The sequence below is a fragment of the Macaca fascicularis genome, chromosome 4 (genome assembly GCF_037993035.2).
Source record: "Macaca fascicularis isolate 582-1 chromosome 4, T2T-MFA8v1.1".
In the NCBI taxonomy this organism is placed as follows: Eukaryota; Metazoa; Chordata; class Mammalia; order Primates; family Cercopithecidae; genus Macaca; species Macaca fascicularis.
This window is the reverse complement of record NC_088378.1, coordinates 128,197,778-128,213,572: the sequence shown is the minus strand read 5'-3', so window position 1 is coordinate 128,213,572 and position 15,795 is coordinate 128,197,778. Positions and strand designations below refer to the sequence as shown.

The 15,795-nt window shown below is 40.1% G+C and overlaps 2 protein-coding genes and 1 pseudogene across 3 annotated transcripts in view; 1 reads left to right on the top strand and 2 right to left on the bottom strand.

Moving 5' to 3' along the window:
* The window catches only part of CRIP3 (cysteine rich protein 3), a 42,362-nt gene extending 29,985 nt beyond the window's left edge, over positions 1 to 12,377 (bottom strand). The window contains exon 1 of the mRNA XM_074038014.1: positions 12,239 to 12,377. The gene's annotated coding sequence lies outside the window, so the exon portion shown is untranslated. The remainder of the gene's footprint in view (positions 1 to 12,238) is intronic.
* LOC102118206 (large ribosomal subunit protein eL34 pseudogene) lies at positions 9,650 to 9,988 on the top strand (annotated as a pseudogene).
* ZNF318 (zinc finger protein 318) overlaps positions 12,035 to 15,795 on the bottom strand; it is a 39,558-nt gene continuing 35,797 nt past the window's right edge. For both annotated transcript variants that reach the window (XM_074038003.1, XM_074038004.1), the window contains one exon: positions 12,035 to 12,393. In XM_074038003.1, the coding sequence (XP_073894104.1) occupies positions 12,316 to 12,393 (78 nt within the window). In that variant the 3' untranslated portion in view covers positions 12,035 to 12,315. The remainder of the gene's footprint in view (positions 12,394 to 15,795) is intronic.

Sequence of the window (15,795 nt, the reverse complement as noted above, 5' to 3'; positions counted from 1 at the left end):
CTTAATGGAGACAAGAACCTGAACACCGATCTTTTGATAAAAAGCCACAAAGAGAAAGTCTACAAAGAAGGCACTGAACCTTTGTAGCTTTATATTTTTATTTTCTACTTTGAAGCATTTCCTTTGAAGAACCTCATCTCTCCCTATTCCATGTTAATTCAAATTTGTCTATGTGGTTTAATAAGGCAGACCCTGCCTTCTTATGGTGAGCTTGTGACCTGGACCTGGTCCGAGTACTTCACCCATCTGACCATAGTAATTGTTCAGGTATGGAAATGTGGCTCAAATCAGACTAATCATAATCTTCCCTGAGACTCTGGTATTATAAGAAAGGATATACTCTCAATTTCTAGATAGAAGCCTATAAGGACCAGGCAGCTTGAAACTGAAGGGGCTATCTTGCCTCTGAGTAGAGAGACTTCTGAAAATAAGGCCAAGCAGAGCAGAAGGACTGGGGAAGAGAGAATCCAGATGACATCTCTGACCTTCTGGATGTGGCTCTCAGTTTCCTGGTTACCAACCCATAAGTCACCGCTCCCATAGTTTTTCTTAAGTTTATTTGCATTAGGTTTCTTTTTTCTTCTTCCTAACCACTAGACAATATGGAAAGTATTAGGTTTCTGACACAACCACAAGGGTTCTAATTAACAAAACACGTATCTTTATACAATAGAAATGCTTCTTGCATATAAGAATTATATCAAGGCTGGGTGTGGTGGCTTACACCTGTAATCTCAGCACTTTGGGAGGCCAAAGTGGGTGGATCACCTGAGGTCAGGAGTTTGAGACCAGCTTAGCCAACATGGCGAAACCCTGTCTCTACTAAAATAATAATAATAATAATAATAACCGGGCATGGTGGCAGGTGCCTGTAATCCAAGCTACTTGGGAGGTTGAGGCAGGAGAATCACTTGACCTGGGAGGTGGAAGTTGCAGTGAGCCAAGATCACACCATTGCATTCCAGCCTGGGTGACAGAGCGAGACTCCATCTCAAAAAAAAAAAAAAAAAAAAATTATATCTGGCCAGCGCTGTGGCTCATGCCTATAATCCCAGCATTTTGGAAAGCCAAGGCAGGTGGATTGCTTGAGCCCAGGAGTTCAATACTAGCCTAGGCAACATGGTGAAACCCTGTCTCCACAAAAAACAAAAATTAGCCAGGTGTGGTGGCACACACCTGTAGTCCCAGCTACTTAGGAGGCTGAGGTAGGAGGATTGCTTGAGCCCAGGAGATTGAGGCTGCAGTGAGCTGTGATCGTGCCACTGCACTCCAGCCTGGACAACAGAACAAGACCCTGTCTCAAAACAAAACAAAACAAGAATTATATCATCTTGTGTAAAGTTATGATATTGTAGGTAGTTTTACATACATATTTTCTTAATGCATGATTTAAAAGATAACATGGTGGGGAAAAAAGGGCTGGAAAATAAAGGCTGGAAAAAAAACTACTGGAAAATTGAGGAAAAAGCAAGTTATGATATATAGAAAACAAATAAAATGGCAGAAGTCCTTTCTCATCAGTAATCACTTTAAATGTAAATCAATTAAACTCACCAAATGCTATGATCTCAATGTTTTTGTGTGACCCCCCCAAAATTCATAATTATGAACTAGTTCATAATTATGTTAAAACTTAATCCCCAATATAACAACATTTAGAGATAGGGCCTTTAGAAGGTGGTTAGACTATGAGGGCAGAGGCCTCATGAATGTGATTAGTGCCTTTATAAAAGAGGCCAGGGAACCTGTTTGCCCCTTCTGCCATGTGAGGTTACTGTGAAAAGACTTTCGTCATGAGGAAGAAGGTTCTCACCAGACACCAAATTTGTAAGCACCTTGATCTTGGACTTCCCAGCCTTTGGAATTGTGAGCAGTAAATTTCCATTGTTTTTAAATTACCCAATCTAAGCTATTTTGTCAGAGTAACCTGAATGGACTAAAACATCAGTTAAAAGACAGAAATTGGCAGAATGGATAAGAAAAAACATGATCCAACTATATGCTGTATATAAGGGACTCATTTTATTTTACTTTATTCTTCTTAAAATTTTGTTTACAGTTCCTTTCTTACCTGAAGGAGACTCATTTTAGATCCAAAGATACACATAGGTTGAAAGTAAAAGAATGAAATAGTAATCAAAGGAGAGTTGAGATAGCTATACTGACACCAGATAAAATAGACTTTAAGTAAAAAAAAAATTGTTAAAAGAGGCTGAATGTAGTGGCTCATGCCTGTAATCCCAGCACTTTGGGAAGCTGAGGAAGAAGGATCACTTGAGGCCAGGAGTTCAAGACCAGCCTGGGCAACACAGTGAGACCCCCATTTCTACAAAATAATTTTAAAATAATTATCTGGGTGCCATGGCATGAGCCTATAGTCACAGTTACTTGAAGGCTGAAGTGGGAGGATTGCTTGAGCCCAGGAGCTCAAGGCTGCAGTGAGCTATGATCTTGCCATTGCATTCATGCCTACCCAAACAACAGAGCAAGACCTTGTTTCTAAAAAAAAAAAAAAAAAAAAAAAAAAAAAAAAAAAAAAAAAAATTAAAAAGTTGTTACAAGAGACAAAGAAAGTCATTATATATTGATAAAAGGGTCAATTGATCAAGAAGAAATATAGCAGCTATAAACATACATGCATCAGACAACAGAAGCCCAACATACATGTAGCAAGCACTGACAAAACTGACAGGAGGGAAATATGGTTGTCGTTCTGTACATGCAGGGGATTGGTTCCAGGACCCCTGTTGGATAACAAACTCTGCAAGTACTCAAATCCCTTATATGAAGTGGTGTACTATTTGCATATAACCTATGCACATCCTCCTATATACTTTAAATAATCTCTAGATTACTTATAATACCTAATAAAATGTAAATGCTATGTAAATAGTTGGTATACTATAATTGTTTTTATTTGTATTTTTTAATTGTTGTATTACTATTTTTATTTTAACTTTTTCAAATATTTTTGATCCATGGTTGGTTGAATCTGTGGATATGGAATCCATGGTTATGGAGAGCTGACCATAGACAGTTCTACAATAATAGTTGGAGACTCCAGTACGACACTTCAATAGTAAACAGAACATCTAGACAGAAGTTTGATAAGAAAACAGAAGACTTTAAAACAACACTAAACCAAGTAGACCTAACAGACATATAAAACACTTTACCCAACAACAGCAGAATGTGCACTTTTTTCAAGTGTATGAAACATTCTCCAGGACAGATCATGTGTTAGGCCATAAAGCAAGTGTGGCTACAAAACAATACATTAGAAAAATACCTAAATCATACAAGTATCTTCACCAACCACAATGCAATGAAGCTAGAAATCAATAACAAGGAAAACTGAGAAGTTCACAAGCATATAGAAATTAAACACCACAGGGTCTTGCTCTGTCAACCAGGCTGGAGTGCAGTAGCATAATCATAGCTCACTGCACCCTGAATTCCTGGGATCAAGCGATCCTCCCACCTCAGCCTCCTGAGTAGCTAGGACTACAAGGCTCAAGCCACCACAGCCAGCTAACTTTTTCATTTTTATCTTTTGGTAGAGATGAAGTTTTGCTTTGTTGCCTGAAATGATCTCAAACTCCTGGCCTCAAGCAATCCTCCCACTGCAGCCTCCCAAAATGCTGGGATTACACTGTAAACCATTACAAGCATGAGCCACTACACCTGGATAAACAATACATTCTTAAAACAATCAGTGAGTCAAAGAACTCATAAAGGAAAGTATAAAACACTTTAAGATGAATAAAAACAAAACCACAATACTTCAAAACTTATGGGATGCTGTTAAAGCTGTGCTGAGAGAAATTATAGCTGTAAACACTTTATTAAAAGATTTCCAATCTGGCCAGGTGCAGTGGCTCATGCCTGTAATCCCAGCACTTTGGGAGGCCAAGGCGGGCAGATCCACCTGAGGGCAGGAGTTCGAGACCAGCCTGACCAACATGGTAAAACCCCGTCTCTACTAAAAATACAAAAATTAGCCAGGCATGGTGGCACATGCCTGTAATCCCAGCTACTCGGGAGGTTGAGGCATGAGAATCACTTGAACCCAGGAGGTGGAAGTTGCAGTGAGCTGAGATCGTGCCTCTGCACTCTAGTCAGGGTGACAGAGTAAGACTCTGTCTCAAAAAAAAAAAAAAAAAAAAAAAGATCTCCAATCAACAACCAAATATTACCTTGAGGAACTGAAAAAATAAATGTAAATTAAATGAGAAACTAGCAGGAGGAAGGAAACAGAAACACTTAAGAGCAGAGATAAAGGAAATAAAGAATAGAAAAACAATAGAGGCCAGGCACAGTGGCTCACGCCTGTAATCCCAGCACTTTGGGAGGACGAGACAGGCAGATCACCTGAGGTCAGAAGTTCGAGACCAGCCTGGCCAAAATGGCAAAACCCTGTCTCTACTAAAATATGAAAAAGAAGCCAGGTGTGGTGGCCAGCACCTGTAATCACAGCTATTCAGGAGGCTGAAGCAGAAGAATTGCTTGAACCTGGGAGGCAGAGGTTGCAGTGAGCTAAGATCACGCCACTGCACTCCAGCCTGGGTAACAGAGCAAGACTCCATCTCTCAAAAAAAAATAATAATATTAATAAAGGAAAAGAAAATCAATCAATGTAATATACCACATATTAATAAAAGAAAAAACTCCACATATCTCAATTGACACAGAAAAAATATTTGATAAAATCCAACACCCTTTCATAATAAAAATTCTCAAGACACTAGGAATAGAAGGGAACTCCTTCAACATGATAAAGGGCATCTATGAAAAACCTACAGCTAACTTCATACTTGGACTAAAGTTTTCCCCTTATGATCAGCAATAAGACAAGGATGCTACTTTCACCACTGCTATTTAACATTGTATTGGAAGTTCTAGCTGGAGCAATTAGGCAAGAAAAAAAAAAAGTAAAACTATCTCTACTGTAAGATGATATGATTCTATGCATATAAAAATCCCAGGGTGGGTGTGGTGGCTCACACCTGTAATCCCAGCACTTGGGGAGGCTGAGGCAGGAGAACTGCTCTAGCCCAGGAGTCTGAGACCAGCCTGAGCAGTATAGTGGTCTCTATAAATTTTTAAAATTAGCCAGGTATGGTGGTGTGCATCTGTGGTCCCAGCTGCTTGGGGGACTGAGGTGGGAAGATTGCTTGAGCCTAGGCTGAGGGTGTAGTGAGCCATGATCTCACCACTGTACTCCATTCTGGGTGACAGAGCAAGACTCTGTCTTAAATAAGTAAATAGATAAATAAATATAATATAATAAAAAATAAAATTCCCAAAGAATCTATACACACACAAAATCTACTAGAACAAATAAATGAATTCAGCAAAGTTTCAGGGTACAAGATCAATGCATGAAAATCAGTTGTGTTTTTATACACCTGTAATGAATACTTTGAGAAGAAATTAAGAAACCAATTACATTTACAACAGCATATAAAATAATAAAATACTTAGTATTCGATTTAGCCATGGAGGTGAAAGACATACACAAAAACTACAAAATAGGCCGAGCACGGTGATTCATGCCTGTAATCCCAGCACTTTGGGAGGCTACGGCAGGCAGATCACGAAGTCAGGAGATCAAGACCATCCTGGCTAACATGGTGAAACCCCATCTCTACTAAAAATATAAAAAAATTAGCCCGGCATGGTGGCGGGCGCCTGTGGTCCCAGCTACTCAGGAGGCTGAGACAGGAGAATGGCATGAACCTGGGAGGTGGAGCTTGCAGTGAGCCGAGATTGCACCACTGCACTCCAGCCTGGGCAACAGAGCAAGACTCCATCTCGAAAAAAAAAAAAAAAAACTACAAAATACTGCTGAAAGTGATTAAAGATGACCTAAATAAATGGAATAGTATCCCATGTGTAGGGATCAGAATACTTGATATCAAGATGATAATATTCAAAGCAATCTACAGATTCAATGCATTCTCTATCACAATTCCAAGGCTTTTTTGCAGAAATGGAAAAGCTGATCCTCAAATTCACATGAAACTGCAACAGGGCCCAAACAGTCAAAACAATCTTGAAAAAGAACAAGATTGGTGGACTCCTTCTTCTCAATTTCAAAACATACTACAAAGCTACAGTAACCAAAACAGTGTGGGACTGGCATAAGGCAACACATATAAACCAATGGAGTAGAATGACAAGTTCAGAAATAAACCCATACATCTATGGCCAACTGATTTTCACTAAGGGTGCCATGATTAATGGGCGAATAAACAGTCTTTTCAATAAATGGTGCTGGGACAACCAAATATTCATGTGCAACAAATGGAGGATCCTTCATACCGTATATAAAAATTAGCTCAAAATGGATCAAAAACCTAAACATAAGATCTAAAACTGTAAAACTCTTAGAAGAAAACAAAAGGGTAAGTATTTAAGACCTTGGATTTGGCAGTCAAAGGACATCATGAAACTGAAAAGACAACCTAGAGAATAGTTGTAAGTCATATATCTGATAAAGACCTAGTATGTAGAATATATAAAGAATCCTTACAATTCTACAACAGAAAGACAAACATTCCAATTTTAAAATAGGTAAAGGACTTGAATAAATATTTCTGCAAAGAAGATATAAAAATGGCCAATAAGGCCAGGCACAGTGGCTCATGCCTATAATCCCAGCACTTTGGGAGGCCAAAGAGGGCAGATCACTTGAGGTCAGGAGTTCAAGACCAGTCTGGCCAACATGGCAAAACCCCATCTCTTCTAAAAATACAAATATTAGCTGGGCATGGTGGCCCATGCCTGTAATCCCAGCTACTACAGAGACTGAGGCAGGAGAATCACTTGAACCCAGGAGGCGAAGGCTGCAGTGAGCTGAGACTGTGCCATTGCACTCCAGTCTGGGTGAGAGAGATTGGTTCTGTCTCAAAAAAAAAAAAAAAAAAAAAAAAAAAAAAAAAAAGGGCCAATAAGTACATGAAAAGATGTTCACTGCTGGGAGCGGAGGCTCACACCTGTAATCACAGCACTTTGGGAGGCTGAGCAGAAGGATTGCTTGAGCCCAGGAGTTTAAGACCAGCCTAGGCAACATTGCAAGACCCCGTCTCTACAAAAAATAAAAAATTAGCTGGGTGTGGTGGTGTGTGCCTTTAGTCCCAGCTACTCAGGAGGCTAAGGTGGGAGGATCACTGGAGCCCAGGAGGTTGATGCTGCAGTGAACTGTGTTCCCACGACTACATGCCAGCCAGGGCAACAGAGCAAGACCCTGTCTCAAAAACAACAACAACAAAAGAGATGCTCAGTATCGCTGTCATAAGGAAAATGTAAATTGAAACCACAATGAGATACTAGGATGGTTATATTAAAAAAAGGGGAATAACAAGTGTTATGGAGAAACTGTACAATCTGTAGGGATGTAAAATGATTCTGGTGCTATGGAAAACTGTTTGGCAATTCCTCAAAAAATTAACCATAGAGTAACCGTACGACCCAGCAATTTTACTTCTAGTAAATACCTGAAAGAATAAAAAAACAGGTACTCAAATACTTACGCATGAAATGTTCATAGCAGCATTATTCAAAATAGCCAAAAGGTGGAAACAACTCAAATGTTCATCAGCAAATGAATGGATAAACAAATTGTGATATATACATATAATGGAGTATTATTCAGCTATAAAACAGAATAAAACACTGATACGTACTACAACATGGATGAATCTCAAAAACATTATGCTAAGTGAAAAAATAGTAACACAAAAATACAGACAAAAGGTCACACATTGTATGATTTTATTTATATGAAATGTCCAGAATAGGTAAATCCATAGAGATAGAAAACAGATTGGTGACTGCCAGGGGCTGCAGGTAGGTAGGAATGGGCACTAACTGCTTAAGAGAAATAGGGTTTTATTTTGGGTGATGAAAATTTCACCTCGACTCTTTTTAAAAAAGCACCAGAAATTGTTGTAACAGTCAGATTACTGGTTACATTTTGGGGAAGTGGTAACTGGAAGATAACATGAGAGGAGCTTCTGGGGTGTTGGTCATATTTTATTTTTTGATCTGGGTATTGGTTACCTAGGTCTATTCACTCTGTGAAATTGTTAAGCTTCACACTTGTAACGTGTTTTGTTTTTGTTTTTGAGATAGGGTTTTACTATCACCCAGGCCAGAGTGCAGTGGTGCAATCATGGCTCACTGTAGCCTCCACCTTGTGGCCTCAAGCAATCCTCCCACCTCAGCCTCCTGAGTAGCTGGGACTAAAGGCAGCTGCTCCCATGCCTAGCTAATTTTTTTAGTTTTTGTAGAGACAAGGTCTCGTTTTTTTGCCCAGGTTGGTCTTGAACTCCTGGACACAAGTGATCCTCCCGCCTTGGCCTCCTAAAGTGCTGGGATTACAGGCATGAGCCACTGTGCCCAGCCTGTTTTTAAAATATGAACATTGTACTTTAATATAAAAGTTTACTTAGAAAAAAGTTAAATGGGGTCAGGCACAGTGGCTCACCCTGTAATCCCAGCACTCTGGGAGGCCGAGGCACGTGGATCATCTGATGTCAGGAGTTTGAGACCAGCCTGGCCAACATGGTGAAACCCTGTCACTATTAAAAATACAAAAATTAGCTGGGCATGGTGGCAAGCACCTGAAATCTCAGCTACTCGGGAAGCTGAGGCAGGAGAATTGCTGGAACCCAGGAAGCAGAGGTTGCAGTGAGCTGAGATCATGCCATTATACTCCAGGCTGGGCAACAACAGCGAGACTCTATCTCAAAAAAAGAAAAAGAAAAAGAAAAAAAGTTAAACGGTTACCATATGACTATATATTCCTAGTTATGTACCCTAGGGAACTGAAAACATATATTTACACAAAAACTTGCATATGAATGTTCATAGATTATTCATAATAGGCAAAATATGAAAATAGCCCAAATGTCCAACAATTGGTAGACAAAACATGGCACATCCATACAGTGGAATAATTAGCCATAAAATACAACAAAATAATGATACATGGTATAACATGGATGAACTTTGACAACATTATGCTAAGTGAAAGAAGCCAGACACAAAAGAAATTTATTGTATGACTCCATTTATATTAAATGCTCAAAACAGGCAAATCTATAGAGACAGAAAGGAGACTGGTGATTGCCAGTGGCTTAGGAGTAGGGGTAACTGGGAGTATCTGCTAATGGGTATGTGTTTTTTTAGAGGATGAAGGAAATGTTCTGGAATTAGATAGTGGTGACAGTTGTACGACACTGAAGATATTAAAAATCACAGAACTATACACTTGAAAACGGTGAATCTGGCCAGGCACAGTGGCTCACGCCTCTAATCATATCACTTTGGGAGGCTAAGGTGGAAGGATCACTTGAGCCCAGGAGGTGGAGGCTGCCGTGTGCCATAATTGCGGCACTGTACTTCAGCCTGGATGAGAGAGTAAGACCCTGTCTCAAAAAAATAAAGGTGAATTTTATGTTATGTGAAATTCAAATATTAACTGTAATTCAATAAAAAAGATCTTAAATATTTCATCATTCATAATACATGTGAGTTCTCTTTCCCCTGTCTATATTTCCTTTACAATCGGCCACCATCGAAAAGTTGAGGAAGCCTACAGCTCTCAGGAGCAGTCCTTTGAGCTTGGGTAGGGGCACTTAGAATGGTCCAACATTTGACATACTATTGTAAGCTTTCCTACAATACAGCCTCTAACAAAACTAGGCTGTCCCAAACCCCTGGTAACATAATTGTTTACCTTTATACCAAGAAGGTTGGGAAAGCACCAAATTCTGCATGTGGTGTGTGCCCAGGCCAACTTAAAGGGGTTTGTACTGTGAGACCTGAAGTTCTTATGAGATTGTGCAAAACAGAAAGACATGTCAGCAGGGCCTATGCTGGTTCCATGTGTGTTAAATGTGTTTATGACAAGATCAAGCGTGCTTTCCTTATCAAAAAGCAGAAAATCGTGAAAGTGTTGAAGAGTCAGAAAGCTAAATAAAAATGAAGCTTTTTGAATAATAATAATAGAAAAAAGAAGTCCAAAAGGAAAAACAGTATTCTAAAAAATGTTCCCTTTCCCTCACCTATCTCCCAGATCAGTGCAACTGAGACACCATTGGAGAACTGAGGTCTAAGCAGCAAAGCAGGGGATGGAGGTAGGGCTGTGAGTCATAGTTTGTATGAAAGCTTGTGACCAACATCTTTGTCTCTGAACAGGGGAATGTGACAGTTGATGAGAAACAGATCTTGGGCTGGAACAAAGGAGAGAAAGTGGTGGTGACAACGTGTTGGCAGCCCTGGCACCAGGTTGCTTTCCATTGCTTCATCCACCAGGTCATGCCTCAGGAATAAGTAATCCTTAACTAATATATCAGTAGCATGAGGCCCCCTGAGGTACTTTTTGCCCTTTATTGACTTCTTATTCCACTGATGGCTTTGCTTATATCATGAATAGTCCCGAAAGTTACTAAAACCAAAGATTATTTGGGCAGTAAACTAGACCTCCAGGACTCTAAAAGTGCCTGGATTTACAAATCAAAATCAAAACCAGCCAGGCATGGTGGCTCACGCCTGTAATCTGAGCACTCTGGGAGGCCGAGGTGGGCGGATCACTTGAGGTCAGAAGTTCATGACCAGCTTGGCCAACATGGTGAAACCCTGTCTCTACTAAAAATACAAAAATTAACCAGGCATGGTGGCACACGTCTGTAATCCCAGCTACTCGGGAGGCTGAGGCAGGAGAATCGTTTGAACCTGGGAGGCAGAGGTTGCAGTAAGCCAAGATGGTGCCACTGTACTGCAGCCTGGGTGACAGAGTGAAATTCTGTCTCAGCCTCCCAAATAGCTGGGATTATAGGCATGCGCCACCACACCCAGCTAATTTTTGTATTTTCAGTAGAGACAGGGTTTCGCCATGTTGGCCAGGCTGGTCTCGAACTCCTGATCTCAGGTGATCTGGCCCCTCTTGGCCTCCCAAAGTTTTGGGATTAGAGGCATGAGCCACCGCGCCTAGCCCATTTTTAATTTTTTTTAAATTTATTTTTGAGACAGGGTCTTGTTCTGTTGCTCAGGCTGGAGTACAATGGTGCAATCACAGTTCACTGCAGCTTCAACCTCCAGGGTTCAAAACGATCCTCCCACCTCAGCCTCCTGAGTAGCTGGGACTACAGGCATGGACCACCATGCCGGGCTAATTTATATTTTGTAGAGACAGGGTCTCACTCTGTTGCCTGGCTGGTCTTGAACTCCTGGGCTCAACTGATCTGCTGACCTCGGCCTCTCAAAGTGCTGGGATTATAGGTGTGAGCTACTATGCCCAGCCCCTATTGGGATTTTGTTTTTTATTTTTTCAAGATGGAGTCTTGCTCTGTCGCCCAGGCTGGAGTATAGTGGCATGATCTTGGCTCACTGCAACCTCTGCCTCCCAGTTTCAAGCAGTTCTCCTGCCTCAGCCTCCTGAGTAGTTGGGATTACAGGTATGCGCCACCACACCTGGCTAATTTTTGTATTTTTAGCAGAGATGGGGTTTCCCCATGTTGGCCAGGCTGGTCTCAAACTCTGGTCTCAAACTCCTGGTCTCAAAGTGTTCCACCCACCTCAGCCTCCCAACGTGCTGGGATTACAGGCATGAGCCACCATGCCTGGTCCCCTACTGGCATTTTAAATGAGCAGAGAGTAAGGGGTTTCCTTGGTGTTTTGAAATGATGCTTGCCTGCAACTGTGTACCAGAGATTTCAATGTGTGTGGGACAAGTACAAGACTGAGTTAAAAACTGATGGACAGCTGCCCTGAAGTCTGATATTGAAGGATCAAACATATCCTTTGTGATTGTCCCCGCTTCATTGAGTCTCCTTTGCTTACTCATACCCCAATCCTCTAAGGACATACCCAATTTCACTTTGTCTTTGTATGGACCAATAAAAGAGGCTAGAACCAAGATAAGAGATGTTCTACTTAGGGGCACATTGGAGTCCAGGGCCCAGGAAGAATATGAACACCTGAACTCTATAGCTTTAAGGTAAGTATCATGGCACAAAATGAGAGATGGGACTTCAGGAATAATTTATTCAATGCTAAATGAGGTGAGGAGTGGCAAGTCTAAAATACATACCCTCTTTGTACATTCTAATCTTGTTCATCCTCTGCAAGTACAATATACATATTCACTCACCCAACTCACCATTTCCTGGAAGCTAAAATGACAGGATCTTCTCTACAACTTATCCCCACTCCCAGCAGCCACACCCACCTTCTGGAAGTCAGATCCTTCAGGTGATTGTCTACTGGCCACAAGGGCACCCATCACTTCCATGGCCTCCGTGGTTTCTAGCCCTGCCTTTCTGGGGGCAGAAATGTCTGCTGTGGTCCTTCCTTTTGGAAATCTGAAGACTTTTGGAATTGCCCCTGAAAAGAAAGGAAGATAAGAGGGTGAGAGTCGTAACAATGTGATCAATAGTCATCCTTAGGAAGGTGGTTACAGGAAGGCTGGGTGAAAGCTTGGCAGGGGCAGAGTATCAGAGAGATGAAAGAAAATAGTATCTTAATATGGTTGATTTTATCTCTGCTATCTTTCTCCACATTCTCTACCTTTTGTTCTCCCTGTTATGTAACTCTGCCTCTGTTTTCACCCTGTTCATTCACTTCCCTTAAACATACTCATTTCCCTTATTTTCTACAAAACTCCTTTCTTGCCTGATCCTCCACAAATGGAACCAAAGTCTATAAATTTTTAAATCATTACATCTAAATTTGTTATCTTCTGTCCTTTTGCATGTGACAAATATTTTGTTATCTTTTGTGTACCTGTATTACTTTGTGAAACAGGTATCTTGAGTTATATCATTTAATGTCCAAGTGCTTGTACAACATTAATGAATACAAACAACCAGGTCAACAGAGGTTGGGGAAAGAATGGGAAGAGGAAGAGAGGGAAAAGGAAATAATGGTAAGACATTCTCGAAGAAAGCATGTTGCCCAGCATTGATGGGAACAGGAGAATTTAGGAAGTCTTGAGGGAAAAGCAGCAGCACCTATTTGTGACGATGGAAAACAGACAAGAAGTGTGAAGGAAAACAGGGATGCACTGAGTAGGAGACACACGACTTAAAAAAAATAATTTTAATACGGAAAAGTATACAGAGGGGTAAAAAAAAAAAAAACTGGCCTATAATTCCACAGCACTGGATAACCCTTACTACATATTATTTTATACATATATATGTGTGCATGTGTACATATTTTGTTTATAAAACATTTATATTTTACATAAAATTCATTTTCATGGTCACAATGTTGAAACAAAACAGAAGATACAAAATAAAAAGTGATAGCATTCCTTTTCCCTCTCCCAAAGGCAACCTTTTTTGGTTATGATTTAGTTTTGATGAGATGACAAGAGGATGCTGGAGATCATAAAGCGCTGAATTACTTCTTCAACCAAATCAGCGGGGTTTGGGGTTTGACTGACTTCAACATGTTTATGAAGTCTGGCTGGGAGAAAAAGGGGGCCATCTGAAAACTGGATCCCCAAAACCTTTTTTTTTTTTTTTTTTTGCTAATTGTAAGGTCAGTTTAACTCCTTTTCATCCTCAGTTTCTCTTCTAGGAGCTGCAGAAGCAGTGTTCCCATCATGGCCTGGCACCACTATTCCAGAATGCTGTTGAAGTGAGGGAACCACTGGCAACCTTGACATGCCTCACTGATAAAGTGCTTTGTATACAAAGACCCAGGACAGAAGCAAGAGGACAGTTGGCTTCTAGAGTGCTAAACACCCAGAAAATACAATAGGCAATTTACAGTTTTTACCGACTTATAATTTGCTAAGTATTCACAATTTGTTAATAAAAACAGCTACTATTACCACATTGATTCTTTCAATGAATTTTTATTGAGCACCTGCTATATGCCAGACAACTGTGCACTGTGAATACAATGATTAAAAAATAGTAAGCAAAGGCAGACTTCTTGCTTTGGGGAGTTTATGATGTACTTAAGGGGAGCATATATTAATCAAAGAAACATAAATGTAAAATTACAACCACGTTAAGTGCTACAACATAAACATACATGTTTTATATGTATTCTTCTGAAAGTGTATACGGGTTGAGGGCAAATCAGAAGAGTTGTGATTTTTAGAAGATTTTCATTATAAATTCAACTTCGTGGCTTATCAATGAATATTGTATACATAACTTAGTTAAAAATTACATAAACATTATTGCAATTTTAAACTCTAAAGAAGAGATGGGCTCACAAAACTATTTCCATTTGTCCATGTTCTCACATAAATTGTTAATAAAGACTTTGTTTAGGTTCTTATCGTAGATTTGGTATGTAAGCTTTGTTAAGGTGAGAACCAAGGTTTAGGGATATATATTAATATATTAACAAAGCATATATACACACACACACACACACATATATATATATATATATATATGAAACTACCTCACTTATTTCTGTTACAGGCTACATCCTCTCTGAACTGTCCTCCAACTTTTAAAATTACACTTCATGTTCCTATTGGATGCATGTGTCCTGTATGTCCACCTCCCCACCCCATTCTTCCTTAGTCCCTGAACCTGGCAGACCGATAAATGGACTATGTGCTGGCATGCTCTGCTACCAAAATATTAACTTTCTGACTTTTTTGAAAGATGAAGTGTCATAGGTGAAGTAAGAATACTTAACTATATTATTCAGCAATACTAACAGAGAGTATTATGTGCCCTGTGAATATAATACGGTTTGTAAAGCAGAATGCCCCCATTTGCAAGGCCAAGGGGAATTTTTAGGGAGTTATTTATACACCTTAGGTAAAATTAGGTATTTGCCTAAATTTAAACATAATTACTGATCATCTGCTCTCACAATTGAGGATGTCTGATAAAAGTTGTTCCTGATGTTTGTAAAATTTAAAACATAGTTATATTACACCATAAGCTGCATTTAAAATTCAGGGCCCATTTCTTCCATGTGTCTAACTCTCCTAAGTTGAAAGTTTATTCAGTACTGTGATGGTAGAGAACAACAACAAAAAAATATGCTCTATCTCCAGCTACTGGGTTAGAATTCTGTCCTTCCTTTCACCTGTCTTCTCTGGATAGGTTCCAAAGCTAGATCCCACTAACCAAAAGGAAGGAGGCAGCAACACTTCCTGCCCAGAATAGAGATTCCTAAAAGTTCTCCCACTGCTGGTTCAAGGAAGATATAAAGAATGCCACTCCCATAACTCTTTAAGTGAGCATTATTTTTGAAAAACCCGCAAATTGGTAGATGCCTTTGGTGTAAATCCTGAAGTTATCCAGAGAATACAAAAAGAGTTACTACCAAAGCTTAGGCTCAAAGTACTCCAGCCCTAGCTACCTGAACTAGTTCTGCCCTTCCTACAATAAATTTTGCCTCTTTTCTCTTCTCACTCCTTTCAAGTGGCCCCCTCCTAACCTAGAGAGTAAGATTCCAGTGCCCTCTGAGGGAGTAAGGTTAGGATTGGGATCTCCTCCTCTTTCCCTAAAACCACTGGTCCTGCCCTAAAGGGAAGTGGAACTAAGTGAACAAGGCTGAAAATCAGCACAAATTGGCGTTAAAAATTATGTTCCCTGAATTCCTATAGATAACCTGCTAGAACAGGGAGGGAGTAGTTCTCTGGGAAAACAAATCTCCCTGAAGCTCATTTGGGTTTAAACTCTTCTAAATGGCACCTTTTGAGTTAGTCTATGGTTTCCAAGCAAGAAAACTGCATTGAACTCAGGCTTTGTCCTAAAAACCAGGACTAGAAAGGTGACACGGGCAGGATACCCTGATCCT